Below are 17,213 nucleotides of genomic sequence, written 5' to 3'. Positions count from 1 at the left end.
AAAGCAATGTCACAGCATAGTGTTATAGGGCTGTTTTCGCCATATGTTATTTTTGCTATTTGACGTGCAACAAATTATATAGGGTTTAAGTGGTTACTTTATTCAGAGGTTCAAAAAATTACATAATCGAGTGTCACAACAACAACCTCACAACACAAAAATGGGTTCTCTCCAACTCAGAAAAAGGCTCATCATGTCTCAACAAGCCATAGTGCTTTCTTGGGTTTAAATCCTATTAGTAGACCTTGTATCTGAACTGTACGGTCTTGTGCTATTCCTATGCAAACTGCTAATTAAGTATTCTATCAGTCAATCAAAACAATGCATCTTTGTGATGTGTCCTGTACGATAGAGCGCTCTAGGTCAGGTTTCTTATTTCTGCCAACTAACTAGTTTGAACAATGCACTGTAGGCCAGCACTGCAGAGGCACACAGAACAAGCAGACAGCAAGCATGGAATGTTGCAGACATGACTGGGCATCTCATTAACTGCCGCTTGTGTCATAAATCAACCTGGTAGAATGTGATGGAAGCTCCACTGCCAGCCTCTGTGCTGCACTGCTATGAGAATGACTCTTCACCTTTCCCTCTCAAACAGCAGCCTACCGCTGTCTGCTTCCACGTCCCGTTCTCTGCTGTCAATAAAAGCTTTTCCGTGTCAAAAAATGCTAGCAGTCTCGCACTGTCTTGCTTTTTAAATGCACGTATCATGTGATGGAAGCTCACAGGCGACATTTTTCAACTGCTATTTCATCTGTTTGTGAGAGTTTTGACATGGATGTGTTTTAGTGCGCCTCAACATGCTGATAAATGAGGACCTAGACTAAGCCAATTTGGAGCTGCTATTTTTGCATAATAGTCAGATTTCTGATTATATTTTACAGTGAAGCACATTGACTTTCCGCTCCAGTGCCGTTTGACACCCTGGCCAACACTCCATGCGTCTTAGACTCTTCTCCCTTCTGGCTCGCAAACGGTGGAATGACCCTTTGTCCCTGACCAGTCAAAATTGCAGACTCACTCCCCAATTTCCGCCGCAGTCTGAAGACTCAACTCTTCAGACTACCTCACCCCTAGCACATTCCTTGTTGCCCATTTCTGATAGTAATTATACTATACAGATACAGTATTATGTTGGTTACATGTTCACATAATATTATGCATGTTATTTAGACATATACTGTTTACTTGCCTACAACTGGTAGAATATTATTTAGCTATTCAGATAGATGCTAGGTTTGATGTTTCTATCCTAGTTACTTTATCGCACTTTCGCACAATTATTTATCTTTGCAAAATATTTAACCCATTTAGTCCGATTTGAAAAAGCCTTAAAGACTGATTTGAAAATTACCCAGTTTTTCTGGAAAACGTATTACTCAGCCTCTGTAGCAGCTAGAAACCAAATTTCAAAACTATTTGATAGCTTACACATTTGGCTTTCATAGAAAACTTTTTTATTACTGTACTATAGGGGTGTAACGATATAGTAACTGTATCGAAATATTGTTTTTAACTTAAAAAATCGAAGTAGATCGAAATGAAAACAGCTAAAATCGAATCGTATCGTTTTATTTTGTATCGTATCGAATCGGCAGTGCAAAGAATCGATTGTATCGATACTACCAACTTGTGCATTGTATTTAGCTTTTTTAAGAAGAAAAAAATAAAAGAGGGGTTTAATTACTTTTCCTTTCCATATAGCTACACTGGTCTATGGATAAATGGGTAGCACTTTACAATAATGACCTGTTATAAAGCATTTATAAACATTTATAACACATTAATAAGCAACTTGTAGATGAGTAATAATGAATGAACAAGCGGTTAATACATGTTTATTTAAACATTTATAACTATATTTAATAATCATTTATAAATTGTTAGTAACTAGTGAACTATTCATGAATAAGCCATTTATAAACAATTATAAATATATTTTAAATCATTTGTAACCAAAGTTATTTAGTATTTATAAGCTATTTAGAGATAAATAACTAATCATTTACAAGCTATTCATATACATTGGTAAATGTTTAGTAAAACATTTATAACCCTTTTTATGCCTTTGTAAATGATTATTAAAACATTAATAACACAGTTATAAGTTATTTGTAGATAAGGAACTAATCATAGACAAGCTATTTATATACTAATTCATTATTTACAACTGTCTATTTATGTGGCCTCCATTTTTGTTCATGTTTAACAAATGCTTTGTAAAGCATTCCTAAATTATCTATAAATCATTGCTAGATGTTATCAAGAGCCCTAATGTAAAGTGAAGACACTTCATAATCTACAACTGTCTGTTAACGTGGTCTTCACTTTACACTACCAATGATTTATAGATATTTTAGGAATGTTTTACAAAGCATTTGTTAAACATGAACTGTCTGTTAACGTGGTCTTCACTTTACACTACCAATGATTTATAGATATTTTAGGAATGTTTTACAAAGCATTTGTTAAACATGAACAAAAATGGAGGCCACATTATTAACAGACAGTTGTAGATTATGAAGTGTCTTCACTTTACATTAGGGCTCTTGATAACATCTAGCAATGATTTATAGATAATTTAGGAATGCTTTACAAAGCATTTGTTAAACATGAACAAAAATGGAGGCCACATAAATAGACAGTTGTAAATAATGAATTAGTATATAAATAGCTTGTCTATGATTAGTTTCTTATCTACAAATAACTTATAACTGTGTTATTAATGTTTTAATAATCATTTACAAAGGCATAAAAAGGGTTATAAATGTTTTACTAAACATTTACCAATGTATATGAATAGCTTGTAAATGATTAGTTATTTATCTCTAAATAGCTTATAAATACTAAATAACTTTGGTTACAAATGATTTAAAATATATTTATAATTGTTTATAAATGGCTTATTCATGAATAGTTCACTAGTTACTAACAATTTATAAATGATTATTAAATATAGTTATAAATGTTTAAATAAACATGTATTAACCGCTTGTTCATTCATTATTACTCATCTACAAGTTGCTTATTAATGTGTTATAAATGTTTATAAATGCTTTATAACAGGTCATTATTGTAAAGTGCTACCGATAAATGTGTGTAATCTCTGTGTTCATGTCAAGGTGCAGGTTTGTCAATATACAATGTCCATGTATTTGGCAGATAATCACTGTGTTTACTTATTTATATCCATAATAATACATGTTTCCCTTAATAACCTGCACTATCCACACCTTTCACACAGATTTAATGTATTTGCTAAATAGTTACTATATCGATTTTAAATCATTGAATCGAATCGTATCGTATCGCCATGAATTAACCAATATCGTCCAAGTATCGTATCGTCAACCATGTATCGTGATATGTATCGAATCGCTATTAAAATGTATCGTTACACCCCTACTGTACTACATACATGTACTGTAAGACTTGCGTTCATTCCATTTACTCTGATCTTGCTTTCTGACTGTTCTCGACCATTAACCGCCTCAATCCAACCAATTCAATCCAAAGTAATTGAAAATCATGGCTTCATGAAATTGTGAACATTGGCAGTAATTATGTGGTCAGTTGTTGCATGCACCTCTCAGTCCTCACCATTACACAAGCATAGATAACCAGAACATTGTACAACTCATCTCTCCAACCACCACCAGGCTCACAGACACAATAACCTCACAGTATAAAGAAGCACAATGAGTGTGATTATTGTGAAATTGTAGCCATAATCATAGACACGCTAATTAGAATCTCCAGAAAAACGCTTACTAAAATCATTGATTATGCGGGCAAAGATCCTTGATTTTGCAATGAAATATACAGGATTTTGTGATCTTATGCGGTGAAATTGCAGAAAGTTGCGGAATATGCAAAAAGTTGCGAAATATGTTACATGCAAAATATGCCGAAAAGTATATATGAAAAGTTGTGAATTACGCTAAATTTGCTTAAAGATGTGAAATATGTGGGGTTTATGTGATTTTAGGCAGTGAAATATGTGGGTAGTTCCGAAATATGCGGGCGCAAATATTTGAAAATATGTGACCCCCGCATAATCTGCAACATTTGGCTGATTATGCGGGAAATTATGTGATCGCATAATTGCATTTTTCTGGAGGGTCTAACTAATGGGATTCTCTCTCTTTTAAAAAAAAATATTTGTTTTGGGGCTTTTATGCCTTTATTGATAGGACAGTAGACTGACAGGAAATGGGGGGAGAGATGGGGAGCGACATGCGGCAAAGGTTGTACGGATCGGGAATCGAACCGGCGACGCCGCCAGGCATCCATGCCTAAGTGGTATGCGCCTGGACCAGAAGGCCAGCAGGCGCCCCTATGGGATTCTCTCTCAATCACAGTTTGGGTCACAGTCTATCATCTATTCTACAATGTATTCTTCTCACTCACTCTCTCACGCCCTCTCACACACACGCACACGCACACACACCACTGCCGTTTAGATTAAGAGGTAGCTGGCAGAACAGCCCCACTGTGCTGCACTCACTGTTGAACACTCTGATTTATACTGCCTTTTCTCCCAGTCAAGAAGTGCAAAACAGACAAATACATTTGTAATTACCTTTCAAACGCTGGTGCGTTCGCCTCAAAGCCACGGGACAGCTTGACACGATGAGAGCCAACCTGCAGCAGGAACATGACAAGGACAGAGACAAGAGAGAAGTCACAAAGTTGTTATTCACGATTGTCTTTCTCTCTTTAACGCACACTCACGCACACACATGTACGCATTCACACAGTCATCGGCGCAGGACAAAGAATCTGGTGACCCAAAGAAAATTAAGGATTGATTTAGGACGGATTTTGGACAGGATTTGCATGTCGGAGGAACACAGACCTTCATAACAACGGAAGTCGTTTCATGTGACCAAAAGCAACAAACAGGGGTAGCAAGGGGACATCTAACCACACAGAGACAAAGACAGTAGGGAGACAGAGATGTCTTATTGTCCTATCTGACACCTGTTTCTTTCTAGGTAGCTGATCTGGGGAACTCTGCGATAGTTAAACCAACAGGCCCTGGGGTAGGGCTGTCTCACTGCCTATTTCCCAGAACAAAGGACAGGTCTCTACTTGAGTCTGTCCTTCCTCTGTTCCCCTCGCGCACACATCCCCTTCTTCCCTTCATCCTCTAACAGTGACGTGGTGTTTTTCTGCTGAATGTCATACAGTACATCTGATTAACTGTCTGCATCCCTCCTGTCCCTCTCGGTCGCTCGGGTTAGATGGGCCATAAACAACAAGCATCCATTTTGGTTTTCCAACCAGTCATGCATCAATCATCATCATCACTACGGTTCCTCTGGGGACATGTCTGCCATCTTCTGTGGTTCTATATCAGGGTTCCCCAATAGGCGGCCCGCGGGCCATTTGCGGCCCGCGGGGGGCTACTGTCTGGCCCCCACCAACCCCAGTAATAATGGTGGTATAAGAGCAGCAACAACACTAGTATATCGTCATTGTCGGGTTGAAAACCCGTATCTCAAAATGTGTACGTTCTTTCGCAAAGTAAAGCTCTGCTTCATCAAACAAGGCCGTCGCACAAAAGTAGTGAAAACAGCAGATCTACAAGCACGAGGCGTTGTGTGCTTGTAGATCGGCTGTTTTCACTAGTTTAAATCATTTTTAAAATGATAAATGCAAAACGAACGGTTTTGGACATACAAGATTTTCACCCGACAACGACGATATCTGAACTGTCACTGGAGTAGTGGGAACGCCACCGTCACCCCCTGCAATGTTGTGGCCCTCGGCTTGGTACCCTAGACATGATTTGGCCCTTGGGGAAAACTAATTGGGGAACCCTGTTCTATATGATAAGTCACCCACTCTCTTAACTGTATGCCTCTCTCTGCATCTCACCCCTCACACATGTCTCTCCCTCTCTCTCTCACTGAACATCTATCTCTCTCTGCAGCGACCGCGGTTTTCCCAGGGACCCTGAGCGCAACAGTGGGGGCCGATGGGCAGGGAGGGTCGCGAATAACTTTTACGAAATCGGCAAGAGTGCCTCTCAACATTTTTGCGAAATGGAAAGCCGAGTAGCATACAACGCTATTCCTAAAATACATGATATACGTTTACTTTTACAAATATATGCTTCCTAACGTGTATATATTACACTATTAATTAAGTGAATCAATATTAGTTTACTGTCATGAAACTGTACCTTTTCCTATGGAATACTTCTAATAAATACATCAATCAAAAATCAACCCTGGGAAAAATATAACCTTGCAAGTAAAGTGTTATTTAATTAAAATGCAGAGTCATTGTGCAAGTGGATGACAATAACAATTCAATTTAAATGAGCTTTATTGGAATATAAAGTCACCTTTGGGACAATTAGCAGCATTATTTAGCAGTCACTTTTGGGACAATAGCAGCATTATTCCGTCTTGTAACTCTTGTTGTTCTCCGTCGTGCCTCTATCATGTTTGACAGTCCCCACACTCCCGCGCCCCCACCGTTGCGCTCAGGGTCCTGGGGAAAACAGCGGTCGCCTCTCTGCATCTCACCCCCTCACCCTGTGTGTGTCTCTCTCTCTTTCTCACTGTACATCTATCTCTCTTTGCATCTCACCCTCTCACTGTAGGTATGTCTCTCTCTCTCTCTCTCTGTCTCTCTTTCTCTTCGTCTACTGTATCTCTCTCTGCATCTCACCCCCTCACTGTATGTATGTCTCTCTCTCTCTCTGTGTACATCTACTGTATCTCTCTCTGCATCTCACCCCTCACACTGTATGTCTCTCTCACTGTACAATTATCCTTCTCTGTCTGCATCTCACCATATCATCCGTATGTCTTTCTTTCTCAGCCCGATTTGTATTCATATACAGAATATAAGCTCCTACAGTAGCCAGACCTGTTCCTTAAAAGGCCAGACATTGCTTCATGCTGCTGCCATTTTGTCATACCCCCCCGCCCCCCCCCCCCCCCCCAGGTCTGTGCCATGCATATTTAATAACTTCCCAGGATGACTTCTGATCATGTTACAGCCAAACTCTGCCCAGCCATTCTTCATGAGGTGCTGAGCTAGCTAGTGATGCTATAGATCAGGTTTCTGACAATGGAGAGGCTAACACTTAGTTAGGGCTTGGCAATATGGACAGAATCTAATGATATTTTTGACCAAATACCTCGATATCGATATTGTGACAATATATATTCTTTTTTTCAAGCACATTCCCACACAAACAGTCGATCTTCAAGTTCAGAATATGTTGCATTGTGAGCTTGTAGATCAGGTATGTTTGCCATAAAAAAGCAGAATTGTGCTTACAGTATGTGTTAAAACCAGGAAAAGATAACACTTATGCAATATCACAATATTGCTATATCCAAACTCCCAGATGATCTCATATCACAATATATCGATGTAATGTCAATATTAGCCAACCCTAAACCTACTGTTGACTGACAGAATGACCCATTCTACACCTGCCAATGCAACTTATCTTTTCAAGGATTCACAGGATTTAATGGCTGCATTGTTAGTTCTTTTCAGCCATGAGTTTCAGTTGTGTCAAATAATTCTATGCAACTTTGCCAGCTAGACTAATGAGGCTTAATTTGTAAATCCATTCCCATCAGGTACAGGCTGTTCTGTTGAGCACAGAAAACTAACAGGCTGAGGGCTCCACAACCTACTGAACCATGAAATGGACTGACGGAGGGGGAGAAAAATAATCCTACCATACGGATCGACTACTGGTGAAGGTTTTTAGGGACTAGAACACTACTGCAAAAGCAGAAGAGCAGTGATTCCCTCTGAAAACATCCCACAAGTCCACTGTTGTGTGCTTAGACCTAACCCAAAAGGCCTGAAGGACAGACCAGGCTATATAATCCTTCCACCTGGCCTTGAAACACACCTTCGGCCAAGCCGCAAATTGCAACACTAGATTCCCATAGCCAGCCAATGCATCAAAACAGTTTTTTGCTATCTGATTGTATTAAACGACGTCAAACTCACAAATATTGCGGCTCTATGGAAAGCTTAAAGTATCCATTTTCTATCTGCAAAGTGTTTTGTTTCATAAAAATCCACCATAGACATGTTAGGGGCTACTTTCTATATATTCAGGTGTTTATTTTTTCTAAGTGCTGGACTTTGGAAGCGCTCGTGGAAAATCGCTCAGCGGTCCTGTGACCACCTGGTTCTAAATGTCACATAATGCAAGAGGCAGTGGGAAGACGAGCGCTTCCAAAGTTCAACACTTACACTTTGCAGATAGAAAGAGGATACTTCAAGTTTCCATAGAGGCGCAATATTTGTGATGCAATATTGTTGACGTTGTTTAATACAATCAAAAAACTGTTTTGATGCATTGGCTGGCTATGGGAGGTATTGCAACCCTAGATTCAACCAATTTAAAAAAAATCTAGTGTTGCAATTTGCGGCTACCTTTGGCCAGTGGTTCTAAACTCCAACACTACTTCTACTATTCTTTTCTACTAATTAGTTAATTGCATTCACCTCATACAACCTCATTACTTACAATACTGCCAATTATCTAGACAGCTAGAATAGAAACCAGCAGGTAATGGATGTGAAAACCACAAGTCCACACTTAACTAATAAGGTGTTTTGTTAGGGGGATGCTTTCAGACCTACCGGTAACTAAAACTAAACTACACTAATACTAGGTGTGGAAGGAATTACTACATGACTGTGAGCCAATAGCTTTCACAATTAAATGTGTTGTTTGTATTGTAATAACTATTCAGAATTTCTTACATTTTGCCCCTGACAAATATTATAATAATTAATACAAAATAAAAATAAATAAACTGAAATGAGCAAGCCTCTAAACTAAAATATGTCTGACTCTCACCTGACCCAAGATGTCTGGGAGCTGAGGAAAACAGAGAAAAGGCCCTTTACCAGATGCTACGTCTAGTGTCACCCTCTCCCATTATCAGGTGTGTTCCCACCAGTCTGTGCCATGCCAGGACAAAGTGGGGCCGAAAAACAGGACGTTAGGAGTGAGTGATCCATTCCACACGCACACCACCACCGGAATTGTTGTTTAATGTGGTTGAGCAAATTGGAGGAGGGAGGTACAGTCGGTATTGTGAAAGTGAAAAGTCATTTGGGAATTAGGTGACAAGAGAGCTTTTTGACCTTGACCCCCATTGACCTTTGGCAAAGCACAGAGGGGATCCGTTTCTGGCAGTATGAGAAGCCATCACCAGCAGAGTTGCAGAGCAAAAACAAAAGAATGGGATTTGTTATACCAGGTGAGGGTTCTCATCCGTTCCTTTAGGGTGTCGGTTCTCATTCAGGTGCAACAAAACACCCTTAATGGACTTTTTCTAAACACACAGCATGAACAAACAAGGTTGTTAAAACGAAAACTAGGTCTAAGGGTTTGGAACTACTACTTCTAACGTAGACACAGTGGTGGTGGTGGTGGTGGTGGTAGCCACTAGCCCATTTCCTGCATGTTTCCTGCACCTACCCTGCCCCAAGCAATGCAGACTATTGTTTACACTGTCTAAACAGGCACACATGCCAAACATTTTTTAGATAACATTCAGCTCTCCTTTTAGAAACGTTTTGAAATAGCTGATGAATATTCTGTATGATCCAGTTATGCATTTGTGCATCTGTATACACATGTCATACCTGTTAATCACTTAGGTCCTAGAATGTACAGTATACAAGCTCATATCATGTCCCAATGGAACGCATTGTGAGCTTCTAGATTGGTTATTTTCAATATTTTTTTACAATTCTCACCTATGACGACATGGCCAAAATAGGGACGCTAGGGTTAGTTAATGAACAACCCTCTTCTGCAACATATTTTATTGTTGATGTTAGAAAAACAATCAGGGCAGTTAACGTGATTTCCATATAATAAGTACTAATCTATTCCCCAGTGTCACTCTGTACATTTTTTTTTTTCTTCCACTTTCCATTCATTTTACTGTTTATGTTACATGTGCCCTTATGAGTAAACTTCCTTGTATGAGAAAATCTATTTAATCATTTAAGTGATTACCTGGATTCCAGGCTGTTCCCAGAACAAAGGAATGGATCCACGGATCTGGATGAATGACGAGACTTTATCATCCAGGAAAATCACCTGTTGGAAGCAAACAGACGGCAATGCTTATCTGGTGCCGATTTTAATTGATCTATGGCTGCATAATGCACCCTCCAACTGATACATTTATTTCATTTTGAGTACATCTTACACATTTCCAAAAACATTCACATGTATAAATCACAGTTCACAGTTTATAAAATAAAAACGGAAGACAGAACAGTGCTACATGAAACAGGATCCGTGCGTAGAGGTCTGACCCACCTGTTCCGTCTCTACAAAGTTGGCCACCTGTCCATCGTCGTTGGTTCCCCGTACATTGAACCTGGTGCCGGCCCTCTCTGAGCTGAGGCGGGCGATGATGCAGGCCTTGGCCTGCTTGTGTCCTGCGTAGATGGTCCTGATCTCCACCCCTCCACACATCAGCCTCAGTAGCCAGTCATCACAGTTCACCCCATAATGCTTCAGGTGCAGGTGAAGAGACTGGTTCCTGTTCAGTCAACGGTGGCCGGCAGGATGATTTGAAAATCAAGAAAGACGGGCCAAACAATGACAATAAACAAAACCACAGAACTCCCCACACACACAGACACCGACAGATACACGTACCAACAAGCTTAACTAGGCTCTATGAATCTAGATCTATGAAACTAAACCAGATTGCCATTTTTCAACCGGGTTCACGATTAAAATGTGACACATGAAATCCACTTTTTTATTTTTTACTTCTGACCAAAACAAACTGCATACCACATAAGTACAAATCAAACATTCCAGTTTTGATGGTGTCATTCTGTCCCTCCAATTTATCCTTCTTGTCTCCAACTGACAGCGTAAAAAAATACCTTTCTAAAACATACTAAAAACTCACGACAGAACCTAAAATGAAAGGCCACGGTGCTTCCTACCAAAAGAAGCGGTTGTCTGTCGTGTCCTCTAGGATTCTGCGGTGAGCGTTGAGGCTCAGGTCCATGCTGACCCCGGTTGAAGACCAGGCGAAGTAGAAGTGTCCAGAGTTCAGCACCTTCCGCACCTCAGCGATGCGGTCCTCATCTCCCGGGTCGTTCTTCAGGGACACAAAATCCGTCTGTGTGACCCGGAACACCTCAGAGTCCTGGACCTTCCCCACTGAGCTGCACCCTGTCACCACCACCAGACTGTGAAGCATGGAGTCTCCTGCAGAGAGAAACACAGCGGTGCCCAAGTCCATATGACTGAACTGCATGATACCAACAATAGTGTCCCAGCTTTTCTAAGATGTGTCTCAGGCTTTACCAGAATGAAGGCATTCCCACATACAAACCTAACTTGCAACTGCCATCAAATAATATTTTTTCAGATATAGTGCATAATGTCTAATTTCATCTTTCAAGCGGCAATGTGTAATTGCTACCGTTCTATGGTTTAAAGTGTCCTAAAGTTTCCTTCATTTCATGGTATGGGAACACCACACATTAAGACAACACTGGATATATATATTGTGTTGTGAAGACAGCAAACTAAATTATTGGTTTAGAACTCCCTTCTATTGACTCTGTCAATAGAGAATCTGTGAGAGAATCTTCAGGCAAGCTGATAGGATTATCCAGACAATGAGTTTATTACTGCTTTACCCAGAGCCAGGTTTCAGCACTGAATGCCAATCACTGTGCTAGTTTAGCTTTTTTTTTAGTTCTTAACTACATGCCTGTATGTACAAATGATAACGCAAACTTTTTATTTTCCCTGCCTGAATATTGTGATTGTGATAAGAATGCTAACATGGCTTTTTTTCAACACAGATTATTTGTGTGGAAAATTGCCAAACAGAAGGGGGGAAAAGGACTGTAATGAATGCTATGGTTTAGTGAATGCTATAGCTTGAATTAACTCAAAATGTACTGCTGTAGCCAGAGAATGTGTTGTTTAGGAAACCATCTCAAACACTGTCAAATGTCCTACCTATTGCAATTTGGTAATTATGTTGGCAAAATCAATGCAATGTTAGTCTAACCCCTTACAGCATTTAATTATGCTGCTCTAAAACAGACAGAATGTGGAGGGGAAAATAAGGGGACAGGTTGATGCAAGGACACAGGAAAGAAAAAGGTACCAAAGAAAGTGCAATGGATAAGTTAAGGGATATCAAGGTTTGGTGAGAATGAATGTAAAAGAAAGAGGAGCAGTGTGCATTGTCGATGAAGCAACAGGTAGAAAATCGAATAAATAAATAAAAGGCTTCGCTGTTTTTCCTTTATTTGGCAAACACAGGCCAGACAGATCTCAGTGATCTAAGAGAGAGCGAGCGAGCTGTAATCTTTTGCGCGGCGTTCTCCCTGTTGTGATAACGGAGTCTTCAAGGTCACATGGAGGGCAAGAGAAAGCAGCTTACTGGTAAGCAGTCAAAGGGGCCTACGTGGAACACGGTGGTCATAGCCTATAGGCTCTTCTTGTGGGGTCTGTAGAGTATCTCCCCCTCATCGCAGTGTACTGCAGTAGAGAGGTTTAAGTGACTTACCCAAGTTAAGACGAAGGACCCCCAGAATCCCATAGGCATCGACCATCTTGGTGTATGTGTTTTTAATTGCTTCTTTCTCTGCTGCCGCTATGAGTCAGAAAGGGGGAAAAAAGAATAATAAATCAAATCATTGCTTTGGATGCTTGTTCATCACTGTTGAAGATATGCACTACTCCAAATTAGTTTATCAGTAGCAACTCACAATAATCAAGTAAGTTAACAGTTCAGTGCCTTGCTAAGTACCCTATGGCAGAACAGACCACGTGTGATTGGCTGTAGTTGGGACTGAACGCTTGTACAGTACACTAGGACAGTAACCACTAACCACGGCACTCTTCCACATTCCACCTAGGGCTGCAAACTCCTTGCAGAAGCAGCAGCAGGGGGTTAGAGTTCACTATACGGCACTATTCTATTTTATGTATCTAAAGCCAGTGTTCTCAAACCTTTTCGGGTTAAGGAACATCCGTATTATATGTATTATTCATTGTATTATATTGCTGCCTTTTTTAGATTTTGTATGTTATAATTGTGAAATTATACCTTGGTATGCCCAAAACTCCAATAAAAAAAGAGTATATATCCACAAGTTTCCGCGGGAGTTTACTGGAGACTATCAGGACCAAACTTCCGGGTTTAACAGCAGACATACAAGCTCACGTCGCGTCGCAGATGCAACCCGTTGTGAGCTTGTAAATCGGCGGCGGAAGATCGATGCAGACGTTTGCGCAATGCACTATGGGGCGTAGGAAACTCGTGGATATATAATATATATATATATATATATATATATATACACAGTATATATAATATATATATATATATATAAAAGGAACATCCAGATACATACGGTACACATTAGGATGCAGAACTGCATTTAGTAGAACACAATTCATTCATACCAGTCTATTTTATATGTGGAAAGTGATTGCTCTGATCAGAATAGAAATAAGCATATTTTCCTGTTGTGTTTGTGTAGGACTATGTGAAATGGAACAATTTCTCATTCTACCAGGACACCCCTCAAATCTCATCAAGGAAGCAAATGTGGTCCACAGACACAACTGCTGAATTAGAGCAACTATTCTACTGCCAAAAACGTGCCATAAGCGCCTTTTACGTATTTTTATTAGTGTGGTTATAAAACAATTCAATAAACTTGCATGCTTTTTTTTTTTTTTTTTTGAACGTGGAACGGCGTGCACACACGTCGTGCAAGATCCGTGCACGGATCACACGCACGCGCCCACGTTGAAAGGTAAGGAAACTGTTGGGGGGGGTGTGAGAGGCATTTGTGTGTCGTTACACACACATACACACCAGCCTCTGGTGGTCTAACGATCATGCAGCTATTTTATTCTCTGCTTTGAAATATAAAAATGCATTATACTGTATGTATAAATGCAAGCTTTGGCCTTGCTCTATTCAAGCTGATAACTAAAGAAAGGAACATGCCAGGAACTAACTTACTTTTTTTGTTGGAAAGAAGAGGAGTAGATCTTTATTTTGAACTATATATGTATATATGTAGGTGAAGTACAACATATTATTTGGGTCTTGAAAATGGCAATCAAAATCTGGCATGGCAGTCCAGCCAATCAATGTTACTTACACAGAACGGCAACGGCTCCTGATTCAAACATGAGACATTCATCTCTGTTCCTGGTTTCCACTATGACACTGTAGGGGGGAGGGTCCAACTTGTGGTAAATTCGATATCCCTTGCTGAAGGCCATTGTTGATCCCGGGTGAAATAACCAATGACACACCTGAAAACAAATTAGCAGACCATGGTCATGATTAGAGTAAAACACATACAGTAATCTCTCAAGACAGACTCTGATAGCATCAAATGAAAAGGAACAAAACAGAGAGGGCATTCCCTTTTATTTTGACGATAGTTAGCCAGATTGCACATACAGTAGCTCTATGAAGCAATACATTTCTGTAGTTTCAGTTTGAGATTTTTTACTATGGAGCAATGTCATTGTTGGTATTGTATTACACAATACCAAAATACAGGCTACTAGTCATGGTTCAAAATGTATGCCTTTTCCACAGTGTTATCAGTTAAGTTATTCCGCATCAACTACTGATGTTATACAAAATAATAAAATACATTTTTATTTTTAAGGGATTAGGGTGCATGTATATTGCTGATAGATGCAAGTTATATTCTAATCTATGCAGATCTAGTTGGTTACTTGTTCACACACGTTTGGTCATTTAGATTAGAAATGCTAAGAATGTTAAAGCCATGTTGTTTTGACAGAAGCTAGGGTTTTACCTGGTTTCCTACTAGTCCGGGAAAAATGGGGGTGAACGTGGATTCGCCTGTAAAAGTTTTTTTCTCAACTGATTCTTGTAGCTTGGGGTCACCTCTTAAGGATTCAAGAGGATGACCAGTGATATCCATTGAGCATTTCTTATTATTAACCCCTTAATGCCTGAAACATGGGCTCCCATTGACTTTCTATACAGGAGGAAAATACCCAGAAAAAGATTATTTTTCGGGGTATTTAAGGAGGATCTGAGGGGTCTAACTAGGGGTTTGTCATGATGCTGAATCCATTGCAGGCATTTGTTTTGCACAAAAAACATTCCGTGGGCTAGAAATAGCCTCAGAAAACAATACACGTATGGGTGAGTATTCATGTTAGTCGGAGGCCTTAGGGTTTTTTTTCTCGTGCTAATCAGTCTAAAAGTGCAAAATTTTGCACAGATGTAGCTCAGGGCTTGCTCTAATGATTTAGCTAGGGCGCCCGAGTCTGCAACATTCGGGGTCGCCACAGCGGCCAAATCAAGTTGGGCTCCCATCGACTTTAGTGATGAGTCATCACTTTTCAGAGTTTTGTGGGTGTTGTGGTGACCCCGAAGGTCGCCGACCTAGCTAAATCATTAGAGCATGCCCTGAGCTACATCTGTGCAAAATGTTGCACTTTTAGACTGATTAGCACGAGAAAAAAAACCCTAAGGCCTCCGACTAACATGAATACTCACCCATACGTGTATTGTTTTCTGAGGCTATTTCTAGCCCACGGAATGTTTTTTGTGCAAAATAAATGCCTGCAATGGATTCAGCATCATGACAAACCCCTAGTTAGACCCCTCAGATCCTCCTTAAATACCCCGAAAAATAATCTTTTTCTGGGTATTTTCCTCCTGTATAGAAAGTCAATGGGAGCCCATGTTTCAGGCATTAAGGGGTTAATAATAAAAAAATGCTCAATGGATATCACTGGTCATCCTCTTGAATCCTTAAGAGGTGACCCCAAGCTACAAGAATCAGTTGAGAAAAAAACTTTTACAGGCGAATCCACGTTCAGCCAAAAATCACCCTTTTTTTCCCGGACTATACTTCCTAGTTTCTTTGAAGCACTAAATTGTTTTCTTTGCACTCATTTTATGGGACTAGTGACGTTTGTTGACTAAGGTTAGTGCCAATTACTCTGATTTCACATTTGAAATGTGTAAGTTGCTCTGTCTGGATAAGACAGTGTTTGCTGCTAAATGCCTAAATTGAAAAGTATGGATGATTCCATCATTCATTTCCTGATAAAGAATATCAACAATTCTGCCTGGAGGAGTTGATAGGAGAAAAACATGTCTGTACTGTAATAATACTGCCATGAGTAATTACATTAGTGTATTGGTGATGCCGTTATGGTATTACTGTATGACATAATGTCTCTGATCTCTACTATGCAATACATTTGTCATTATGCTGTAACTATCACAGGCCCAACGTCGATGTTGCGTGCTCAGATCAACTGTATTGAAGACCAGTTCTGCAGGTGGAGATTAATGGTTAGGCCAGAGGAATGGATCCATCGCATACAGTACCTGACACTGGTAGTCACGACTTTACACAGCGACAGAATAAAGAATAGCTAAACGCGAACCAAACCGCTTTTAAGTGGCAATATGTGGGTTTATTATGGACAGTTGAACAACAATCTACAGGCTACCAATCTGAACATAGGCTGCTGTCTAATGACATCTATCAATGTTCACCAGCCAGCCAGCTCAACAGGAACATAGCTGAGCTAGCATTCGCTAGCTTCCTTTCCTAGCATTATTATGATGCTGCTGTTGCTGTGTGTTAGCCAGTCTTAAAGGTTAGCGTATCATTCTGGATTGTAGTGAAAGCCGTACACTAGTAACGTTACATAAAGGGGAGCAGTATACTCTACGGTTCAAACCAGCATTTTCAACGTGTTACTAAAATTAAAGCTCTCGTTGCCTAAAGAAACACTGAGGAAGGGCAACGATGCTTCGCCTTACCGTCTCCCCCGCCGCCGCCGCCGGGTTCTTTTTCACAGGTTGCTGTGGTGGGCTGTCCTGTCACAACAAAACCCCTCTACGTCTCTTCGCCAATGGTACGTTCCATGAGGCCAACCATAGTCCAACGCAAAACACGCCCTCTGGACATGATCCCATGGCCCGGAAGGTCGGCCACGCTGTGATTGGCTACTGCGGAAAGCCTGGCCCTGTAAAAAAGAATCCCACGACCATAATAGACAGCGAACCTCTTCAATTATTTTTAAGCATCCTGCGCGATAGAATCACATTTACACTGCATCTAAAGACTCCACCTTTTGCACAAAAATCGTGCATTTTTACCCCAATGTTCCTAGCAGC

The 17,213-nt window shown here is 40.1% G+C and overlaps 1 protein-coding gene across 2 annotated transcripts in view; it reads right to left on the bottom strand.

The window, feature by feature from the left end:
* Positions 1-16,928, bottom strand: part of synj1 (synaptojanin 1) — a 50,414-nt gene extending 33,486 nt beyond the window's left edge. For both annotated transcript variants that reach the window (XM_080748496.1, XM_080748497.1), the window contains exons 1-7: positions 16,857-16,928; positions 14,185-14,341; positions 12,573-12,659; positions 10,984-11,251; positions 10,340-10,565; positions 10,031-10,114; positions 4,583-4,644 (exon numbers count right to left, since the gene is read on the bottom strand). In XM_080748496.1, the coding sequence (XP_080604622.1) occupies positions 4,583-4,644; positions 10,031-10,114; positions 10,340-10,565; positions 10,984-11,251; positions 12,573-12,659; positions 14,185-14,308 (851 nt within the window). In that variant the 5' untranslated portion in view covers positions 14,309-14,341; positions 16,857-16,928. The remainder of the gene's footprint in view (positions 1-4,582; positions 4,645-10,030; positions 10,115-10,339; positions 10,566-10,983; positions 11,252-12,572; positions 12,660-14,184; positions 14,342-16,856) is intronic.
* Between the last annotated feature and the right edge of the window lie 285 nt (positions 16,929-17,213).

This window comes from Nannobrachium achirus, assembly GCF_963921795.1.
Source record: "Nannobrachium achirus genome assembly, chromosome: 19".
Lineage (NCBI taxonomy): Eukaryota > Metazoa > Chordata > Actinopteri > Myctophiformes > Myctophidae > Nannobrachium > Nannobrachium achirus.
The sequence above is the reverse complement of the archived record's forward strand: the minus strand, read 5'-3'. Positions and strand labels throughout refer to the sequence as shown.